At 51.0% G+C, this 21,398-nt stretch overlaps 1 protein-coding gene across 2 annotated transcripts in view; it reads right to left on the reverse strand.

The window, feature by feature from the left end:
• Window positions 1-3,440: 3,440 nt before the first annotated feature.
• The window catches only part of Tbc1d9b (TBC1 domain family member 9B), a 38,149-nt gene continuing 20,191 nt past the window's right edge, over window positions 3,441-21,398 (reverse strand). The window contains exons 8-22 of one of the 2 annotated variants that reach the window (XM_087910677.1): window positions 20,403-20,564; window positions 19,816-19,966; window positions 19,033-19,247; window positions 16,421-16,538; window positions 15,048-15,333; window positions 14,256-14,385; window positions 14,033-14,131; window positions 13,110-13,178; window positions 11,277-11,517; window positions 10,861-10,926; window positions 9,223-9,294; window positions 8,921-8,971; window positions 6,124-6,183; window positions 5,579-5,685; window positions 3,441-4,761 (exon numbers count right to left, since the gene is read on the reverse strand). In XM_087910677.1, coding sequence (XP_087766803.1) covers window positions 4,051-4,761; window positions 5,579-5,685; window positions 6,124-6,183; window positions 8,921-8,971; window positions 9,223-9,294; window positions 10,861-10,926; window positions 11,277-11,517; window positions 13,110-13,178; window positions 14,033-14,131; window positions 14,256-14,385; window positions 15,048-15,333; window positions 16,421-16,538; window positions 19,033-19,247; window positions 19,816-19,966; window positions 20,403-20,564 — 2,538 coding nt within the window. In that variant the 3' untranslated portion in view covers window positions 3,441-4,050. The remainder of the gene's footprint in view (window positions 4,762-5,578; window positions 5,686-6,123; window positions 6,184-8,920; window positions 8,972-9,222; window positions 9,295-10,860; window positions 10,927-11,276; window positions 11,518-13,109; window positions 13,179-14,032; window positions 14,132-14,255; window positions 14,386-15,047; window positions 15,334-16,420; window positions 16,539-19,032; window positions 19,248-19,815; window positions 19,967-20,402; window positions 20,565-21,398) is intronic. The other variant, XM_087910678.1, reaches the window with a different exon arrangement.

The raw sequence follows: 21,398 nt of genomic DNA on the forward strand, positions 1-21,398 counted from the left end.
GCGCGGCTCGTAGCTCCTCTCAGACCGCTTCGGCCCCGCCCTTGCACTCTCTTGGGCCGCGCTAGCGCCCCATCTCGATGCTCGTGGGGGCTCCATCAAGCCTCAAAAAGGAACCGGTGTTCCTGTGTTTGGGCATCTAGTCTTTCACCTTGGCCCTCTGATTCCGAGCAGTGACGGTTGTTTTCTGTCTTTCTGAGCCATCAGCTGTCACCTGCCTCCTTTGCCTGCAACCCTCTCCGCCCCTGTGAGACAAAAGGGGCATGAGAGCTGTAGCTGGGGTTTGCAGAACATTTAAGCCAAGGTGGGTTAAGTTAGTCTTTGAGCCAGACTCCGAAATTGCCGGAGAACAGATAATTCTGCAAACACTGGCTAGGTCCAGCTGGGAACAAGAACAGTCCTATGCTTCAGCTTCTGGACAAAGCTCCACTCTGGAAGTTGGAGGAGTAAGTCACACGTTTTTTGTTTTAATCCCTAAGGCCCACCAGCCAACCAGAACATCTATGCATTCCAGACATTATAAACTATCTTGTTTTGTTTTACATTAAAACTAGTGCGTGACCGTAAGCTCAGCACCCACAAGGTGGAGGCAGGAGACAAGCTAAAGATCATCTACTACAAAGTTTGAGACCAGCCTGGGATGCATATGAGACCCTCAGCGTTGTAAGAAAATAGATGGACCTGGAAAGTATATTAAGTGAGGTGACCCAATTTCAGAAAATAAAGAAAAAAAAATCCACACATTCTCCTGCATCCATCAAAGCCTATAATATATGTGTATGTGACTGTGAGTCTAAAATTCAGAAAGGAGACTAGGTAATTGTCTCCTTTGATGATGCAGGATGGAATAATGGCAAAAGGACAAATGGATCATGAAAGAAGATATAAAACTATTTCGCCCCTAGTTTCAACTCAGCTATATATGGATATGTAATATTTATATTATTATATGTAGGTATTACATATATAGCTATATATTTTTGTGGTGAATTTGTGAATTTAACTTTCTGAGTATTAAAGTAACAATGAACATTTTTTTGCATTCCCCCAAAAGAATCCTGCACATGTCATTTCTCTGAGGCAGTGACTGGAAACTGGCTTTTTCTTTAATCCCCTTGCCCATTCCTGCAGTACAAATTAGACATGACGTGTCCCTGACCACATCGGTCACACTGACCCGTTTAGAAACTGACTTTTTGCTGCCAGGTGGTGGTGGTGCATGCCTTTAATCCCAGCACTCTGGAGGCAGAGGCAGGTGGATCTCCCTGAGTTTTGAGGCCAGCTTGCTCTACATAGTGAGCTCCAGGACAGGCTCCAAAGCTACACAGAGGAACCCTGTCTCAAATACCATTCCCCAAAAAAGTAGAATAAAAAAATTCAGGGTCAGTGGGATGGTTCAGTGGGTGTCTTAGTTCTATTGCTGCAGAGACACCATGACCAAACCAACTTTGTTTGTTTTCTCTGTGTAGCAGCAATGGTTGCCAAGGCAATGATTATAAAAGGAAACATTTAATTGGGAACTTGCTTACAGTTTTGGGGGGTTAGTCCATGACCATCATGGCAGGAAGCATGGTGACAGGTGAGCAGGCACGGGGCTGAGAGCTTTACATCCAGATCCACAGGCAGACAGAGAAAGAGACTGGGTCTGGCATGGGCTTTTGAAACTATTCCCAATGACACACCTCTGCCAACAAGGCCACACTTCCTTGATGTGGGACCCCCCTCTGTATGCTGTTAATATGTTTTATTACCTTTGGTTAATAAAGAAGCTATTTGGCCTATGATAGGGCAGAATATAGGTAGGAAGGAAAACTAAATTGAATGTAGGGAGAAAGAAGATGGAGTCAGGCAAGCGCCATGTAGCTGCCAAAGGAGAAAGATGCCAAAACCTTACCACAAAGCCACATCCTTGTGGCAATACACAGGTTGATAGAAATGGGGTCATTTAACATGCAAGAGCTAGCTAGGAATAGGCCTAAGCCATTGGCCAAACACTGTTGTAATTAATATAGTTTCTTTGTGATTACTTGGGTCTGGGCGACTGGGAAATGAGAAAGCAGTCTCAGTTTATACTTCCTGATCATTCAAACAGTTCTACTACCTGGGGACTAAGCATTCAAACATATGAGCCTATGGGAGCCATTCTCAAACTTCCACAGTGGGTAAAAGTATTTGCTGTCAAACCTGACCTGAGTTCAAGACCTACATTGTGGAAGGACAGACCCAACTCCTGTAAGTTGTCTTCTTGCACCTCACATACTCACACATATGCATGCACTCTCACACACAGAGATTAAATAAGGAAATGTATGTATGTGTGTGTGTGTATAAATATATTTTTGGTTTGTTTTTCAAAACAGGACTACTCTGTGTAACAGTCCTGGCTATCCTGGAACTCACTTTGTAGACCAGGATGACCTCGACTGTCTCTGCCTCCCTAGTGCTGAGATTAAAGGCGTGTGCCACCACTGCCTGGCTTACTTATATTTTTCAAACCATAAATTTTGTTGGAAGATCAATGGTTGCTTGGGACTGGGAGTCGGAACAGGGATCTATTATAAGTGGATCCTAGGTATCTTCCTGTGGTGATAGAAATGGCTCAGAATTGTGTTGAGATAACTCAGCAAATTTACTAGAAATCACCAACTGTATTTTTAAACAAATTTAAACATCTTTATTTCATATGTGTGTAATGGTATGGGTAAAGGCTGTCCTGCTTCATTACTCTGCATGACTCCCTTGAGACGGGCTCTTACTGAACCTGAAGCTGGCTATTTGGCTAGGTTAGGCTGCCTGTCTGAGTGCCAGTACTGGGGCACAGGTGGGCGTAACAATGCCCAGCTTTTACATGGGCGTTGAGATTAACTGAATTTCATGGTATTATTGTAAATAATACCTAATGTCATCTTATTTATTTTGGCTCTTTGAGGCAGAGCTCAACATGTAGCCCAGGCTGGTCTCAAGTGAAGCAATCGTCCTGCCCCATTCTCAAGTGCAGGACCACAGATGTGCCGCCACACCTGGCACTACCACATCTTTCATTTATTATAGAAGCGAGATCAGCTCATGGGCAATGGATGCTTATGATCCACTTCTGCTCCCGAAACACAGCCAGGGTGCCCCATAGCTGAGTCTTGCTCTGACTTACCCCAGCAGGTTCCCCTCTAGCCATGTGTGGCTGTGAATCCGAGGGCTAACAACTTGGAGTGGTCCAGGCCTGAGGACAAGTCTATTACACTGCACACACCTTTGGACACTGAGCCTAAGACCTGTGACCACAGTTACCATACACCATGGAGAGTCCTGCAATTCCCCCACCTACTATGGCAGCCGGGTACCCTGAATGCCCACAATGCTTGCTGGGCCACACACTTCACTTGTTGGGGAAGTAAGGTTGGGGTGGTGTGGTTCAGGGCCACACGAAGGCACTGCACACAGCGTGCTTTCTCTTTCTTTTAGGGATTTATTAAGGCATTGAGCACAGTGTGAGTTTTAGCCAACTAAGATGAGGGCGAGGGAATGGAGGAGGACCTGAGGGATGTTGTAAGTTAATGACATGGAGGAATGGAAACCTCATAAATTAGGAGTGCAGTGCAAGGCTTCTGCCAGTACAACAGGCACTGAGTTCCTCAGTCCCAAGACCACGGCTCAGGCTGACAAACTTCAGAGGGTGCCTAGAAGTTCCATCTTTTGGAGCCCAAGCACATGACCATGTGACCACTGGTAGCCAGGCCACATGGCTGTAGGTCTTTCCATAAATGGAACAACTGGTGTAGTGTGTGCATAGCACGGGTTTGCAGGGGCAAGAAACAGGCAGGGGCAGATCCAAAGGCCTCTAATGCTATGGGAACGGCAGGCTCAAGGCAGGTTCTCCAGGCTCCCAGCCACAGGGAGGAAGAAGGTGCCCTGGCCCAGGGGATCCTTGTAAGGCAACTGAGTCTGCATTGACCTGACCTTTGCTTCTGTGACACCCTGCTTTAAGAGCAGGTGTGTCTTCAAGGAGGAAACAGACAGGGATAAAGGGAGGAGACAGACCAGCTTCCACTTCACAGCTCAGCCTGAGACCCCGGGGGGCTCGTGGTCACTGGAGGTGCTGAACTGCCTCTCCACCTTCTTTTGGTCCTTGATCTTGAGTCTGATGTCCACCCTCTTCTCAAAGAAGTTCACCAGCACAGACTCTGTGAGGATGGAGGCCAGGATCTGCTCGAAGGAAATGCACCAGTCCGTGTCCACAGTGCCCCCGATACGTGAGGTGGTGGTGGGGCTGCAGGCTTCCCCTCCCACCAGCACGGTGTCATCTGTGAGGTCCTCACACTGCAGCGAGCCTGTGCTGACGACCGAGTAGGAGGACATGGACATGTCGTCTTTGGTTTCGTCATCAGACAAAAGTAGGGAAGGAGAGCCCTGACCCTCGCCACTGCCGCCCTCCACTATCACATGACTGTCCTGCGGTGCTTTCCCCAGATGGGTGTCCCCGCTGCCTTTGGCCTGGGGGTCCCCTGCCACTGGTGGATGACATTCCCGTGTTGGGTCCTGATGAGGTTTGGCTATGGGTGGCTCATCCTCCTCGGTGGCACTGTTGTGGTCCCCGCTGTGGGCACCGTCCCTGGGCTTCTTGGCTGTCCGGGCCGAAAATTTCTTTCCCACCTCGCCAATGCGGAGGAGAAGGCTGGCCACGGTGGCAATGGCATGATACAAGTCCTGTTCCATGGGGTCTTCGCTAAACATGTTGTAAAGTGTCTTACACAGCTCAATGAATTGCTCCTTCGGGAGAAGGCCAGAAAGAAAACAGAGGTGGTTAGAGATGGGTACCTGTGCTCTTCCAAATCAACTGGAGATACAGGCCACTCTACCTGGTGCTGGGATTTTGATGGCACAAACCCATGCCTTACCATTCCTGGGTTAGGAAAGGGGAGGGCTCCACCAAGGCCACACAGTCCTTTCAAAGCTTTTCTTCACAGCACACCCATCCTCCCCGCTTTCTTTTTTTTCAAGACAGGGTTTCTCTGTGTTAACAGCTCTAGCTGTCCTGGAACTCATTTTGTAGACCAGGCTGGCCTTGAACACACAGAGATCCGCCCACCTCTGCCACCTGAGTGCTGGGATTAAAGGTGTGTGTCACAGTTACCTGGCCAGGGTTAATTCTTAATGCCTGTGTGTAAAAGTGCTTGGAATGCAGGGCCTTCCATAAAAGGGCACAGGGTGAAGTCCAAGCGGATAGTTGGTTGGGTGTTTGTGAAAACATCACGGGCTGGACTGGGCCCACCAGAGTGCTCTTCTCAAGGTTGTGTGTCGAGTCCCTGGCTATTGGAAACTAACTTTCCTCAGTGCTTCTGTGGTTTATGCACACTGATGCAACCTAAGCAGGTGGTTACCATGGAAACACCATCCTGTCCAGAAAGTCACGTTTTACCTATCTGGAACCATCACTAATGGCCATCAGGACGAAGAGGCTCTAGAGAGAGGGAAGCGAATTCCCACCCACAGGAGCCTGCTGGTGCACAAGGAGCATGAAGCTGTTTAAGCCCCAAGCAGACAGAATTCTCTAGAAACATGTGCTGTAGATCCTGACAGAGTCTACCTGGTTCATCTTGGGAAGGTCCTTAATAGTTTCCTTCTGGGCCTCTTTCTCCTTAGCCCATAATCGAAGGTAGTGTCGGTAGTCCGGAGGACTGGTTCCCTTCTCCTCTGTGAGGAGAGAGAGAGAGAGAGAAGAAAGAGAGAGGGGAGAGAGGGGGGGGGGATTAATCTCTATCTGTCCAATAGAGAAAGCAGACTGTGGGCTGCTCTCTGACCTCAGGTTACTTGGATCCTAGTACAAAATTATTACAAAATGCTCTGGCATTTAGGGAATGGTTAAAACACCCCAAATACCCACAGGTCTCTCTTAAGTTAGTGGAAGTAAGTTGGCCCTACATTGATGAGGAGTTCAAACCTGTCTTCCCCAAGGCTGGAGAGAGACTGCCGTGAGGATGAAGCCATGGGTACACACGACACATGCAGCAGCCTGGGGTCCCACAGCAGTAGGTGAGCCGAGCTAGGTACTGAGGCACCGGCCCTTTGTCACCCCGCAGCGAGTGGGGAGGGGTATGACAAGCAAGGGATTGCCAGGAGAATGGTCTGTACCTCTTCTTTCTTGGACATCCTCACTTCCACTTCCTTCCTGCTGCTCCTGTGCCGGTGCCTCTACACGCCAGAAAAGGAACAGAGAACATTCTTTTGACTACAAACCAGGAGGTCTTCACAGGTCGCAGCTGTGGTCCTGCAGACCAGCCCTACAGGGCTCCATGCCGCCCTCCTGCTTGGCTGGTCCCAGGCTTAAACACTGCCACAGGGAGAGCTGGTCATGTCTTCACTGGGTTTCAGGTAAGGAACGCCAACTGCTGGAGACTTAGCTCAGTCTATGCTCAGCAAGCTGCAGGCCCGGGGCTCCATTCCCAGCACCTTTCAACATGCTGCTTCCCAGTGAATGATGACATGCACTGTGAACAAGCTTGACAACCAATGAACTCTGCTTCCCAAAGGTCAAACTCAAGGGAGTGATTCCTCCTTTCCAAGACTGTCACATCAACAGGGATTTTGTACAGGATCCTGTGTTCAGCCTACTGTTTTTGTTTGTTCTTTACATTAATTGATTGTGTGTGAGTATACAAGCCGCAGTGTATAAACAGAGGCCAGAGGACAACTTGTGGGAACTGGTTCTTCCTTTCTACCATGGGCCCTTGGGGCTGATTGGCAGCAAGTCCTCTTTCCTGCTGAGCCATCCTGCTGGCCCCTGAGCCTAGTATTTCATAAAGTTCCACATTTGCTGAAGCTGGCACACACTGTGCTGTACATGTGTGAACATGAACCTGAAGTTCTCCAAAAGATGAACTTCTCTGAGGCAATGTGGCTGCTCGAGGAGCCCAAGTGCTGACATCAGGCAGATCTCAGTTCTGGACTGTCCTCCTGGACCATGCTGGGCGCAAGGAAGGGCAGGTATCTCCAGGAACCCTCTTGCTTCAGGACTATGTGGGACCCAACAACAGCCTGTGTACCCCAAGCCCTCTCCTAGGAGAAGCTAGGATAAGCTTAGGGCATCCTGGGTTGCCAGACCGAGTGTAACAGAAATTGACTGACTTCTTTAACTTGAATTTTCTTTCTTTTTTTAACCGAGGTCTCAAGATGGAGCCCTGAATTCAGTGAACATGCCACACAGACCAAGCTGACCTCAAAGTCACAGAGATCGACTTGCCTCTACCTCTAAAATAAAGAGTATGCCATTCCTGGCATAATTTGTATTCATTTTTTTAAAACACTAAGAAATTTATTTGCCAGGTGGTGGTGGTATTTGCCTTTAATGCCAGCACTTCGGAGGCAGAGGCAGAGGGTATCTCTGTTGAGTTCAAGGCCAACCTGGACTATAGAGCGAGTTCCAGGACAGGCTTACCTGTCACACAGAGAAACCCTGTCTCGAAAAACAAAAAACAAAACACAAAAAAAATCAGTATGACATGTGCGTTGTCTTGTGCTCACGGAGCCAGAAGAGAGCATCAGAGCCACTGGGACTGGAGTGACAGGTGGTTCTGTGCTGCCATGTGGCTGCTGAGAATCCAACTGAGGTCCTCTGGAAGAGCAGCCAGTGGTCTTAACCACTGAGCATCTCTCCAGCCACTCTAAGTTATGATCCTGAAATTAGGTCATGTTCAAGTTCAAGTAAGCTTTGAACACTGTCTGTAGGACAGTGGTAACTCGGGACGCACCATTCTCGTGTTCCCTATCGTGTCACGTCCTCTATGTATATCACCCACCTGGGGAGATGACTTGTTCTTATCATAGTTAACCCTTTTCTTTTTAATTACTTGGAATGGAATTTGGGGCTATCTGTAACCTAGGCAAGAGTTCTACCATTGAGCCACATCCCCAGACCTTATTCTTAAAATTAATTAAATACATTCTTTTTGTTGCTGTTAATTAATGTTTTGTTTTGTTTTGTTTTGTGGGGGGAGGGTTTTGAGACAGGGTTCTCTTTGTGGCCCTGACTGTCTGGAACTTATTCTGTAGACCAGGCTGTCCTTGAACTCAGACTCAGAGATCTGCCTGCCTTTCCCTCCTGAATGTTGGGAGTAAAGGATTATTTGTAGACCAAGCTGGCTTTGAACTCAAAGAGATCTGCCAATCTCTGCCTCCCGAGTGCTGGGATTAAAGGCGTGCACTACCACTGCCAGGCAAGACCATTTAATTTTTCAAACTCACCATGTAGCTACGGTGATCTTGAGCTCCAGTTTCTCCTGCCACCTTGGCCTCTAGCTAGAGTATTAGGGTTAGGGGCATGCTCCGTTACGCCCCGGGTTCCATTCCCAGCAGCACATGATGGAACCCAGAATCCCACCTGTCAACCAAGTGTTCAAACACTGAGCTACACCCCCAGCCCTCATGGTCAGTTTCATATTACACATGGCCAGCTCCATGGCCGAATCCCAGGCAGGGTGCAGGATGGCCTTTCACTTTGTCAGATATTCTCAATGACTTTTACATACGGCAAAGGCTGAGTCCTAACAGGCACTCAACATGTACTTTCTGTGATGAGAAAACCCTGTGAAGCCTGAAATTGCTTCTAAGGGGAGTGTCTATCTCTCCCTCTGGCCTCCTCCGCTCTCCCACCCTGTACCTTTCTCACATTCTGTATCCCTTTCCTATGAACATGAGATTTTTGCATGTGGGTGTAGAGGCTTGCTCCATGTCTGGCATGTTGTATGTGCATGCATCCTCATCATTAGCCATCACATGAGATTGCCCCCACCAGAAGCAATTGTTCTCAGAATTTACCCCCATAGGATGAAGTTTCCAAAGAGTCTCTGGGGCATGGAAGCTTCCAGGCTTCTGAGTAAAAGAAGACAAAGCCTAGAGGCAAAGGGATCGCCCCTGCCCTCCAGGGACTGACCTTGTGCCTCCCAGGGCAGGAAAAGATCCAGATCTGAGGCCAGAGGAGATGCTGGAAGGGACAGCAGAGGATGCGCAGAGGGCAGAGGGAGAAGCCCAGGTCCAGGGAGACAGAGATGCAAGAGAAACAACGGGTGAGAACGCCTACAGGGCCAGCCTGGCCCTGGAAGTGTGGCAGGGCCCTCCCAGGGAGCACCCCAGGGAGGCATGCTCCCCGAGCCCACAGTGGGACTGCTGGCTTCCTGCAGACTGGGGGCTGCAGACGCATGGCTGGCTGTGCTAGGTGTCGCAGCAGTGACTCACCTTCTGAGGAACTGTCCTCTGTGAAATAATGAGTGGCCTCCAGCGCTGACTCCGCCTCCTCTGGGATCAGAGCTGTGTTCCAAGAGGAAGACACGTGAGGATGGGTGAGGAGGCTGATTTATCGTGAAAGCAGCAAAGGGCACCTCCCCCACTCACGTCCCACCAGGCTGGACACCTTCTGTGGTAACACCTGACATTTTAATAGGTGGTCACATTCTTCTTGTTTTTGCGACAGAGCCTCAGTCCATGGTACAGGTAGGCCTCTAATTCTCAACCCTCCTGAGGCAGCCTGCTGGTCTGGGATCACAGATGTGCTTGGCTTACTAGTTTGATTTTGACAATGTGGGTTTTTTTTGGGGGGAGGCAGTGCTGGGGATTGAACTCTAGGTTATCCCATATGTTAAGCTCTTGTGCTATAGTTGAGCTACATCCCCAGCACTGGTACTGTGTTTGGCAATGTGGTACATGTGCTGGGTATGAATATAATCCATACACCCAGCAGCCTCCCACCACAGGATGACCTGGATCAGCATATCTCATCGGGAGCATTTTACTTGATGCTGTGTTTGCTGGTATTGGCTGACGGAAACCTGAGGCTGCAGATTCCCAAGGCTGTCTGCACATGTAATCTTACCATTCCTGTGGTACGGAGGGGCTGGGGGTCGGGCAGGGAAGGATTAACAGGATAAAGCACAGAAGGGTGGTAGGATCCGAGCATCCCAGTACACGGATGAAGCAGGCTAAGGTGGTTCAGGTGGTGGGGGCGGCCCCAGTTCTCTGACGCTGCCCAGGTCGTTCTTACCAGCTGCAAGCTAGCCTCGTGTGAGAACTGGGCCCCAATGCACACAGTGAGAAGCTGGGGTGTGCAACGCCAGTGGTGAGTGTAGCCCTGCAATCTGACACTCACACAGGGCCAATTCTGAAGGCAGATACTGTGTATGAACTGCTCAGGGGGCTCCACCAGAGGCAGTAGGGTACCCTGGGCCATTGTTTCATCTTTTTGGATCTGGTTCCTGCCCAGGGAAAGCGCCTTCTTAGTTGCTCTCCCCATGGTCACTCCTGGTGAGCCAGATGAACTCTGGCCACACATAAAGGATGCTGGGACCATGTGCTGGTCAGCTTCTGTGAGCCCCCTCCCCCCATCTTCGCTCAGACCAGCCACCCACAGGACACATTCCATCCTAAGGACAGCTCCAGCACCGCTTAGAGGCCGGAAGTGGGCCCTTGTCATGAGGCCTGGTGACAGGATCTGCAGGTGGCCTTGGCAGTGTCCCAGGCTGTCTGGGGATAAACAGGAACCTTTGGGTAACAGTTACTTGAAGAACAAAGAGCTTAGGGCCCAGGTGCACTGGCCCCTCCATCACAGCCTTCTGTGTGGCTTCTGGGTCATGTTGCCCTGCCTGATGGGTTGAGTGTTGTTTCCAGGAGCCCTCCTGGATCTTCCTGCATGCCCTTTCCCCATCCTTGGCCTCTGCTCAGACCGTTAGCCATGGTGGACCTCAGCCCCAGACCCTCACACATGCTGGGTCCCAGCACCTCCCTTCCACCTAGCTCACGCTCCTGGCTACACCCATTCCAGAGGTATGTTGGGCCAAGGGGCCCAGAGAGGCTCACAGCAGGAAGCCTGAAGGCACTCACCTGGGGGCAGGTGCAGCTTGTACAGTGCTTTGAGCTTCTCTGTGAGGTCTCCATGGTACATTCCACCTGCAGATTAAAGCCAGGGAGGGGGGCATGTTTGGCAAGAAGGCCCCAGGGACACATGTCAGGCTGTGTCCCCACACCCTTCCTGTGGGTTTTAGTGGAGACTCCACAGTCTGGGACAGCCTGGGTCCTCCCTAGTCAGGTCTCTAGGAGGGCTCAAACGAGCCCTGGGCCTCCTGCTTCCCTTGGACCCTGTGGAAAAGCTTAGCCTTCTTTGGGGCCATAGCCCCAGACTGATGGTGAGGGACAGTAGAACTGCTGAGCTTTAAGGCAAGGGCTCAAGGCTGCCATCTGCTGGCCACAGGAGGGATAGAAACACTGGCTAGGTTTTGAAAGACGGGTGAGACACTCACTCATCCCTGTCACAAACTCCTTGAAGTTGATCAGTGAGTCCTTGTTTTGGTCCAGGAGGCGGAACATGCGACCTGCCAGCACAGGCGTGTGAGACCCACAGGCCCAGGGTGTCAGGCTGGCAAAAAGCTCCCGAAACTGGCTGGCATCGATCCGGTACTGCTCCAGGTAGGGCAGGCTGGGGTCCCGGTGGATGGCGGCTGAGCGGCTACCACCCCAATACTGGCTTGCTAGATGCTTGGCCTGCAGGGGATACCGTCTGGTGAGATGGCCTTTGGGGCCCTGGCTCTCAGGGTCACCAGGGTGCCTTTCCTGATCTGTCCACATCTGCAGCCTTAGAATTGATGCACACTGGGCAGACACTCAGCTCACAGGACCCCTTCACGTTAGTACACAGCAGAAGAGCCAGACAGGGCACACGGAGTCCACTGTTCTGACAGTGTTGGCCATCTCGGGAACTGAACCTCAGGGAGCTGGAAAGGACCACAGGAACTGGTAATATATACCCATAGTCTCAGCACTCAGGAAACTGAGGCAGGAGGATCACTTGACCTCCAAGTTCAGTTTCAAGTAAGCCTGGGCAACACAGAGAAAACCCAGCTCAATGAAACACTTAACTACTTAGTCACCAACCAACCAACCAACAACCACAAAAACCAAAAATCAAAACAACCAGAGGGCGGTGTGAACTTCTGCCCTGCCTTTCCCCCAGTGTCCTTCCCACTCTTTATAATGAACCTGAGTTTTACGTGCAGAAACTCAACTGACTCACTCCGAGGGCGGGGATTACAAGGCTGCCTTGTTTGTAATCACACACTAGCACTCGTCTGGCAGGCCAAACTATCCCTTAGCCACAGCACCTAGGCTGAATCATCCCAAGGACTGACTGACCGTGTCTTTTGTTAAAACTACTTGAAAAGAAGATTCTGTTTCCACTGGAGTCACTGAAGGCGTGACCCCGGAGCTGCTCAAAACAGTCCTGTCTGTCACTCTACAGGAAAAGCAGCTAGACATTAAGAGAGATGGAGCAGCGGCAAAGCAGGCTCAGCACCATGATCCAGCCATGTCTGAAGCCGTGTAACTTTTCAGTTAAATGAGCGGATGCATTCTGTCTTCTACGTGAGTTGGTTTGAATGCCTTTGTTTTTGCTATTGAAGAGTGCTCTGTTGGAGCCCAGTCACTAACCTGCTAGCTATACAGACATGAGAACCTAACTTTGGTCCCTAGAACCAGCATAAAAATGCTGGGTGTGTGGCTCAAGGTGCTTGCCACCAAACGGAATGTCTTGAGTTTGATCCCTGGAACACACCTACGCTCACAAGCTGTCTTTTGACCTCTATGCGTGTGCCATGCACATGTACGTACATACACATAATAAATAATTAAATGAAATAATTAATCCCAGAAAAGGCAGGCAGATTGCTGAGTTTGAAGCCAGCCTGGTCTACAGAGTTCCAGGACAGCCAGGGAAATACAGAGAAACCCTGTCTCGAAAACAAAACAAAACAAAACCAACACCAAAGCCGCATGTGGTAGTGTGCACTTGGAGTAGCGTGCGTTTGCTGTGAGGAGCCGGAGGAGCCCTGGGGTTCCCTGCCCAGCCAGCCTAGCAGGCCTGTGAGAGGCTCTTGGCCAGTGAGAGGCTCTGTCTCAAAACACACGGTGTTTGGCCTCAGAGGAGCGACACCTGAGTGTGCATGCCACACTCTGTTCTGCTACATATCGCCTACAGTAACTGTGACTAAGGACAACGGCTTTCCCGGCTCAGGGCTGCTGTGCCGAGGACGCATGCGGACCAGATGGGGACTCTACCCGCCCTTGTGCTTGGCTGTCACCTTAAACACCATGTAAAGATCCTCCAGCTCTTCAATGGAGAAGCCAATGTCCCCTGGTATGGCTCGGACCTAGAAGGAAAGATGAAATGGTGGTACTAAAGGGCCCCAAGTTCCTGCCGCAGTAGAAACAAGATGCTTGCTCTGGGAGTTCTCATGTGGATGGGGCAAAGGGTGTGATCTGTCCTGTCTGTCACCAGTGGCCAAGCACATGAAGGAGGGTCCACACTGGAGAGGATCCCTTCTGTGCTCACCCTCTGCCACCACCTGCCACTCAGCTCCCACTCCCTGAGCCTGTCCTGAGGTCGGCATTAGGACCCATTGAGGGACACGGGGTGATGGACAGCCACTTAGCTCCAGTCACCCACAAGTGTCCTATAACTTGCCAATCGGGTCTATTTTACTTGAGTTAGTCAGGGTGGGTCATGTCTGTTGCTTGTGAGCATGCCCTATAACCCTGAAGGGAGGGGTGGAAATATGGAGGCAAGGAATGAGGTCCCCGACTCCACGTGGACAGAGATCAAGGACGGGTTACACAGAGTATGGAGTGGCAGGGATGGTACACCCCCTGCAGGGAGAAGGACAAAGGCTTCAGAGCAGGGCCATACAGCATGGGCAGAAGAGTGGAGTGTCCTGGTCCAAGACAGAAGCTTACAGCAAAACTAGTCTGGGAGGACTTAAACCAGAAGGCCATGGTCTCAGCGTGCAGAGTGTCAGAGACAATTCCCACTAAGTGACCATGGCCTCTCCCTACCTCCCCAAAGTAGTACCCATGCTGTGGGATTTCAGGCCCCCATGCATCCTGGTCATGACACAGTAGGGCTCAGGGAGTGGTGGGGCTGGAGAGGGGCTGGGAGAAGTCATTCACTCAGGCTGGCCCTGTAGTCCCTGCCACAGGTTACCACTGCCTTCGCCAGGGACCGTACCACACTTCTCTTGGCCGTGTCTTCCAAGGACTGGATCACCTTCAGCCTCTGTTTAAACCGCATCTGTTCAATGTCGTCAGCCCTCAGGCTGCTGAACTTCTACAAGCCAAAGGAGAGTCAGTGAGACCAAAGGCACAGGGTGAAATCCCAGCCATACTTGCTGTGTTCACCCAAAACCAAAGGCCCTGGGGAACAGCTTGGCCAGGGTCAGCTGGAAGCTGACCTCATAGGACACTTTCAGGAGGTCAAAGATGTCCACTTCTGCAGGAGGGTCATCTCCACTGGTCAGCAAAGCGTGAAGGTGTGGGATAGGTGGAGAGATGCTCTGCCTGTTGACCACATTGTCCAGGTATCTGCAAAGATCAACAGACAACAGTATAGGCCCCTATCAACCACAGCCAAGCGCTGGGGCAGAACTCAGGCCTGGGAATCCTGCAGGAAGGTGCTGGTGTGTCTGTTGGGGCATCTATTGGTCCAGAAGCTCCCATCAGGGTAGCAGAGAAAATACCTTGCTGTCCACTCACGCCTGAGCACTAATCCTGAGGATATCAAGCTGTCTTCTAGTGGCCTGTGGGTTCCAGAGCCTAACTAGTTTGGGGACAATGTGCTCCCTCTCTCGGGAGTCATCAGGGTCTGGCCAGGAAGAATCATACAGTGCAGTTTTTCCAGGGACAGGGTCTTGCTCTGGTTGGAGGCCTTGATGTGCACTGTCTCCTGACCTCCGACATGAGTGTCACCACGAGATCTCTGCTCTGGGTCAATTCCCCATGACCATAGAGCTGAGTGGCAGCCTGCAGCCCAGTATACTCAGGCCCACTGGCCTCTTCTGTTTGTTCCCAGTTCTCATCATCTTGGCAGCTCCTTGTCCACTAGGACAGTTGTCTGCTACCCCTGGCTCATCTCTCGACCTAGTCTGGTACTTGGAGCATAGCACAGGATGTTGACTGAAGGCTAGGGAGGGGAGGAGCTCCGCTGCCATCCCCCTGAAAGCAGGAGTAGCACCCAGCATGGTCACCTGCCCAGCACGGTCATGGCCTCGCCCTCGTCACTGCAGTCCAGGAGCTGATCCATGTTGGCATCCAGCACAGCCAGGGCCACCTGCAAGATCACCTTGATGCCCTCGTAGAAAAAGCAGTCAACAATGACCACGGCACTCTCAAAGGGCATGACGCTGAGGAAGAGAGTCAAGAACCAGGACAGCGAGATGCTGGAGATCACGCCCAGCTCCTGCATCTTCTCTGACAGCCGGGGCAGAATGTCTCTCGTGAGCTCTTCAAAGATGCCTTGGTCTACGAGGGCTCCTGAGGAAGGCACAGGAGGCTGAATATGAGCACAGCTCCAGCAGACCCCTGTAGAATACCAGGGCCTGGGGTGCAGGAACACTACCTGGTTCCTATCCAACCTCGACCCTGCCAGCTCTGCTTACAGTGAGGGCCAGAGGGGTGTGCACATGTGGAAAACAGAAAAGCAGCATTGTAATCATTCTTCCTATAGTTTCCAAACCACGATGTGAAAGGAAGCACTTGTTTCAATATACAGTGGTTCCTTGGCATCCATGCAGTTGTTTCTAGCATTCTCTCAGACACCAACATTCCCCGGTGCTTAGGGCAGGGGATGCACAGTAGCTTCTCAAAATATACGCACACCCTCCTGATTGCTGTAATTTATTTCTGGATGATTCATACACCTACTACAGTGTAATACTATGAAAACCTATACCGCTGTTATGTCTAGGGAAGAAGAACAAGGGATGGATCTGCGTGTGTTCAGTATAGATGGAGTTTCTTCTGTGCATTTCTGGTCAGTGCTTGGCTGAATCCACAGACACAGAAAATACGGATACAGCAGTCCGACTCTTATGAAATGCTGATTTTACCCTCCTAGAAATAACAGAAGCAAGAAGGGGTTCTGTCCACCTCCTGATGATGTGAATATATGCAAAGCTAAAGGACCCCACTGGGGACCCTAGACACCAAACAACAGAGGACAGCCAAGAGCTAAACACATATGCTGAAATAGATCAGTAAGCTTATGTACATGTGAGTGCCTACTGGGACACTCTAGTTCTGACGGGAAAGCTGGGTGGAGCTCTGGGCTCCAGGTGGACTTTGAGAACCCACTGGATGTGTGCTGTCCTCTGACTCTCACCCTGGCCATCCTAGGAAACCCCATTAAGTCTAGGTGGGAGCTGGGGCCTGGAGGCAGAGGGCCGGGACTCTGTGCTTGCTTCTCTTCTTTCCAGCATGAGCCTTTCTGAGTTTCTAGTCTGTAAGGTGGGAACCTGCATGAAGGCTGTGAGGTGTAGGGAATAGTCAGGGGACAGACTACCACTACATGGAGCTCCTGAAGAGGCGGAGGCTCAGGCAAGGGAACCCTGGGGACACTCACCCACTACCCTGGTGTTGTAGTAGTCGGGCAGCATGCGCTCGCACAGGGCCACCAGGAGCCAGAAGGCTTCCTCCTCACTACCATAGAGCAGGAGCACCGAGGTCACAATGTTCATTGCCTGCCAGGTAGAGACAGTGCGGTGGTGTGTCTGTTTCACACTGCTGGCCACAGAGCAAAGTGGTCTGCCCCTTCAGGAAGATCCAGAACCCAGCAATAACCAACAGTCCCTGACCAACCCTGGGAAATGTGCCAACAGGCCAATTTGCAAGAAATCAATGAGACAGAAACAGCCAGCCAGCTCCATCAAAGTGGGTCAGAAGGCATTAGGAAAACAGGCAGTGACATCAGCTAACACTTCTGAGAGGGCTGGCTCAAGCTGATGTGTGGGCTGTGTGGCTAGAACCCTGTCGTGGGGAGGAGCGCACACACAACATCAGCTGATAACAAGGAGAAGCTCTGAAGACGGCAACTTATTTTAAGAATTATTTCAGGCCGATCTCCTGGCCTCCACGAGTTGGTAACATCATGCAGAACAAGGGTCTTACAGCATCTGAGTTTTAGGAAACCGGTGTCCTTGAAATCCAGATACAAGCAAAGGCCAACAGAAAGCCATCTGACCAGTTTAGGAAAAGTCCACAGATTCAAAGACAAAAGCCAACAGAAATGTAAATCAAAATGTCAGTGAGACAATACACCCGTGTCTGTAAAGCCAGTAAGTGTGAGTGAGGAACTAGACCCCTGTGAACTACTGACTGTAACGTGCAGCAGTGTAGAACATGGGAGTTCCTCAGAAGATGACATAGAACCCCATCCAGCAATCAGGCCTCTGGGCTCACAGCTAATGACCGGAAGGCAGAGACTGGAACAAGCACGCATACACTGAAGTTCACAGCAGCTTCATGTACAATAGTCAGTCCAATGTTACAAGGAACTCAAGTGTTCATTAGGGGATGGAGAGAAGCTGGCAGTGGTGGGACACGTCTTTAATCCCAGCACTCGGGAGGCAGAGGCTGGAGGATCTCTGAGTTGGAGGACAGCCTGGTCTACAGAACGAGTTCCAGGACAGCCAGGGCTATACAGAGAAACCTTGTTTCAAAAAACTGAAAGAGGGGAAGAGAGAGAGAGAGAGAGAGAGAGAGAGAGAGAGAGAGAGAGAGAGAGGGAGGGAGAGAGAAAGAGAAACCATATATAGCTACAGCAGATTATCCAGCCTTAAAAAGGAAGAAGATTCTGATTCACGCCGCAATGTGATGATGGATCTTGGGGTCAGTAGGTGAAAAGCCAGATGCAAAAGGATAAATGCTGTGTGTGAGGTCTCAAAGAGACCAGGGACAAATCTCACTCAGTATCTGTGGCTCCTCCCAGCACTTTTCACCCCGCCCCCTACCCTAAACCTCTCCCTCCCAGGGGGCCAGCTTTGCTTCCATCCCCCAGCCTCTGATCCTTACATAGCATTAACCACAGCCATTTGATCTTAGTCTCTGGGTCCTCTCTTTGTTCCCTGTCTCTCCTCTTCCTCTCTCGCTCTCCCCAACTCTCTCTCCTTTCAGCAGGTTTATTCTGCTGGACCGGTTCAGTCTGGATCTTTCCAGATGCCTTGCTTGTGCTCTCCCTCTTATCTACAAGAAACTGTCTCTACCTCACACGGGAGCAGGCACGTCCTCATTTTCTCACTCAGTACGATCACACTCACATGAGGTGTGCAGAACAATCAGATTCTGAGGCAGAAGGAGAGTGGGAAGGGGAGTGAGAAGTTAGTGTCTGACAGGACAGTTTTGGTGTGGGGAGATGAAATTCTTGGTGCCAACGGCCGCCTAAAAGTGGGTATGTACTTAATGCCGCTGAACCACACACCTTAGAGGAGCTAAACTTTTGTTTTATGTATGCTGTCCCATACAGACAGAAAAAAGACAGCTCTGCTCAGTCTCAGACAAGGAACACAGAGAAGACAACCTACTGTATGGCAAGGGGCTGAGGGGGGCAGTCCATCATTTTATTCTTTATAAAAAGAATGTGTATGGGTGTCCACGTGTGGGTGCCTAGGAGTACAGAGCCTGCGCAGGCCAGAGACATTCAGTCTTCTGGAATTGGGGCAACAGGCAATTGTGAGCTGCCTGAGGTGGGCACTGGAAATGAGACCCAGGTCCTCGAGAAGAGCATCACACCTAATCTCCAGCCATCTCTACAACCCCTTTTCAAATAAGCCAGCAAGCAAGCAAACAAAAACCAGTGTCTCACTTAGCTCAGGGTGGCCTCAAGCTTCCCACGTAGCTGAGGGCGACCTTGAATTCCTTACCCTCCTGCCTTGATTTCTCAGGAGCTGAGATTATAAACTACTAGGTCTTTGCTTTTTGAGACAAGGTCTTGCTTTGTGGCCCAGGGTAACTTTGAACTTGCAGCAGTCCCCTTACATCATTCTCCCAAGAGTGAGGATCATAGGCACAGGCCTATGCCTGGCTAAGCTACAGTTTTTCTGGGTTAGGTTCTTCCTCAAGGGTGTGGACAGGATCCTGTGTGTGTCGGGTCACCACAGGCTGAGACCACCAGCACCTGCCCTTGGGAGGCCATGGTGGGAGATATTATCTCTGGGATCCCTCGCTAAGCCCCATTACCTGGCAGTAGCCAATAGTAGGGTTTCGGAACGCATAGGCAGTCAGCACTCGCCGGAGCGCAGCGATTCCAAGCTCATTCTGGAAAGCAGGGTGCTCGGGCATGGAGCGGTGGAGGTCTCGTTCGATCTCCTCAGTAGCCAGGCTGTATTTCCCCATGGACTTCTCCACTATCTCAGCGTAGTAGCCAGGATGGGTCACCATCTCATTCCAGGCCCCTGGGGAGACACGGGTGGCAGCTGTCTTTCTTTTCTTTCTCCTAGTTCTTGGCCAACAATGACAAGACTGACTGGAGATACAAATGTCCCACGGGAGAAGGGGAACTTTGAGATCAGTTGCAGGGTGTAAGGGCAAGTTTCCCTGGGGACAGTTCTAAGAAACTCAAATGGCCTGGCTTCTAAAATGCCCTGAGTGACCAAAGGTATGAACGCTGTCAGAGTTTGTCCCAAGGGAAACTGCCTGCAAGGGGATCTTCCTGCCTTCAATTGTGCAGTCACCCACTGACAGCACCTGCGCTGGCACCTGCTGCTCTGGGCTTGAGCCCTTATGTCGCTGAGGTCCTTACTTCCAGTTCTCTGAGAGAGCTGGCAGCTCCCTTCTGTCTGGCTGACTTCAGGAGGCTGGCTCAGGGACCAGAGAAAGTGGCCTGACACGAGTCTTCCTTTGATGCCAGGGATGAACCCAAGGCCTCACGCAGGCTCAGGACCTGCTCACCCAGCCATACACAGAAAGCTCTGCAAGCTAAGAGTGGCCAAGTCAAGGCTGGGAGCAATACAAGGCACTCACCGGAGAAGAGGAGCCAAAGCTCCCCACGGAGGCTCTCGGGGATACCTTTCAGGACCAGTTCCCGGGTCTTGGCTGTTCGGTACATGCACATGCCCCGCCCGTACTCAAAGAAGTGGATGCTCCACGATTCCTCCTTCATCTTCTCCTTGGCCTGCAGGAACGTGAGGGTGGAGCTTTAGAGAGTCTCAGTGCTGAGGCACTGGTGGTAGGTCTTCCACGTCTCAGCAAGGCTAGCAGCCTGATGTGTGGAGAACTGCCACAAGCCCAGACTTCAGAGCCATGATGGCAAAAGAAGGTGTGAGGACTCAGCTTGCCTCCCCCTCCCTGTTCATCAGCAGCAGAGGGCCCTTCCTGTTAGAGGCCCAGGGTCCCCAAGGAAAAGCACCCCAACACAGGGCAGGCAGAGGGTCTGTCCCCAAGTCCTGGGTACAACTGACACTGTCCAGTGCAGACCAAGAGGGCATGCCTACCCTGACGAGTCATGAGGGACAGTGCTGGCCACAAAGGCCTAGCCTAGAGGTGGCTCCAGCCTTCCTCCTGAGGTCCCAACTCAGGCTTGAGCGGAAGCGCCGGTGCTCAAGGCTTACCCCTTTGGCGCCAAGGTCCTCCATGGGTGAGTTTCTTTGGAAGACTTTGAGCAGGCCCTGGGAAGCAGTAGGAACCTCTTGTGTATTGAAACTCGGAGGGCTGCTGAGGGGAGAGGATGGGCTGGTGAGTGGTCCTGGTGCCTCACGAGGAGCTGGGAGAGACTAGAAAATACAAGAGAGGAAAGTGCCTGAGCTGCCCAGGGGCCTCCGATGTGCACAACTACCCAAAAAGCTGAGCAAAGGATGCCTCCGAGGGTCAGTGGTGCCAAGAGAAGGCTACAGATGGGGCACAGCCCACATTTCCTCTCCGGATGACTGAAGCCAGCTGGGGCCTGTCACAGACGACTGGCTCTTCCTCTTGGAACTTGCGTCCTGTGACATTCAGCACATAGGAGGTCGGCTCCACATTGTGTGTGTGCGCAGGCCAGAGGACAACCTGTGGGAGTCAGTTCTCTCCTTCCACTGTGTGGACTCCAAGGACTGAACTCACGTCACCAGGCTTAGCAGCAAGTGCTTTACCTACCGAGCCATCACACAAGCCCTGAGGGGTTCTTTCAGAAACAGAAAAATTCTCTCTCAAATTCTTAGGGAATTTCAAGGTATCCTATTTTATTTTTTTCTTCTGTTTTGTTTTTATCCATAGCCCTAGAATATATTAAATTCCATGAGAGTATGAATTTTTGGTTCTTTTGGTCTTTTTAAATACTTTTAAATTTAATTTTCTGTGTATTATGTGTGTTGGTGGGTGCCTGAAGCTGGAGTTACAGGTGGTTGTGAGTTGCCTGATGGGTGCTGGGTACTAAACTCAGGTCCTCCAGGAGAGCAGGGAGTGCTCTTAATGGCAGAGCATCTCTCCAGCCCCCTCCCTTTTGCTGTTTGAGACAGGGTCTCCCTACATGGTCATGACTGTTCTGGAACGTGATACACACACACACACACCCCTATATATCCATATATATATATATCTCAGGCTAGCTTTGAACTTGTAGTGATCTT

The sequence above is a fragment of the Myodes glareolus genome, chromosome 9 (genome assembly GCF_982192425.1).
Source record: "Myodes glareolus chromosome 9, mMyoGla1.1, whole genome shotgun sequence".
Classification (NCBI taxonomy): domain Eukaryota; kingdom Metazoa; phylum Chordata; class Mammalia; order Rodentia; family Cricetidae; genus Myodes; species Myodes glareolus.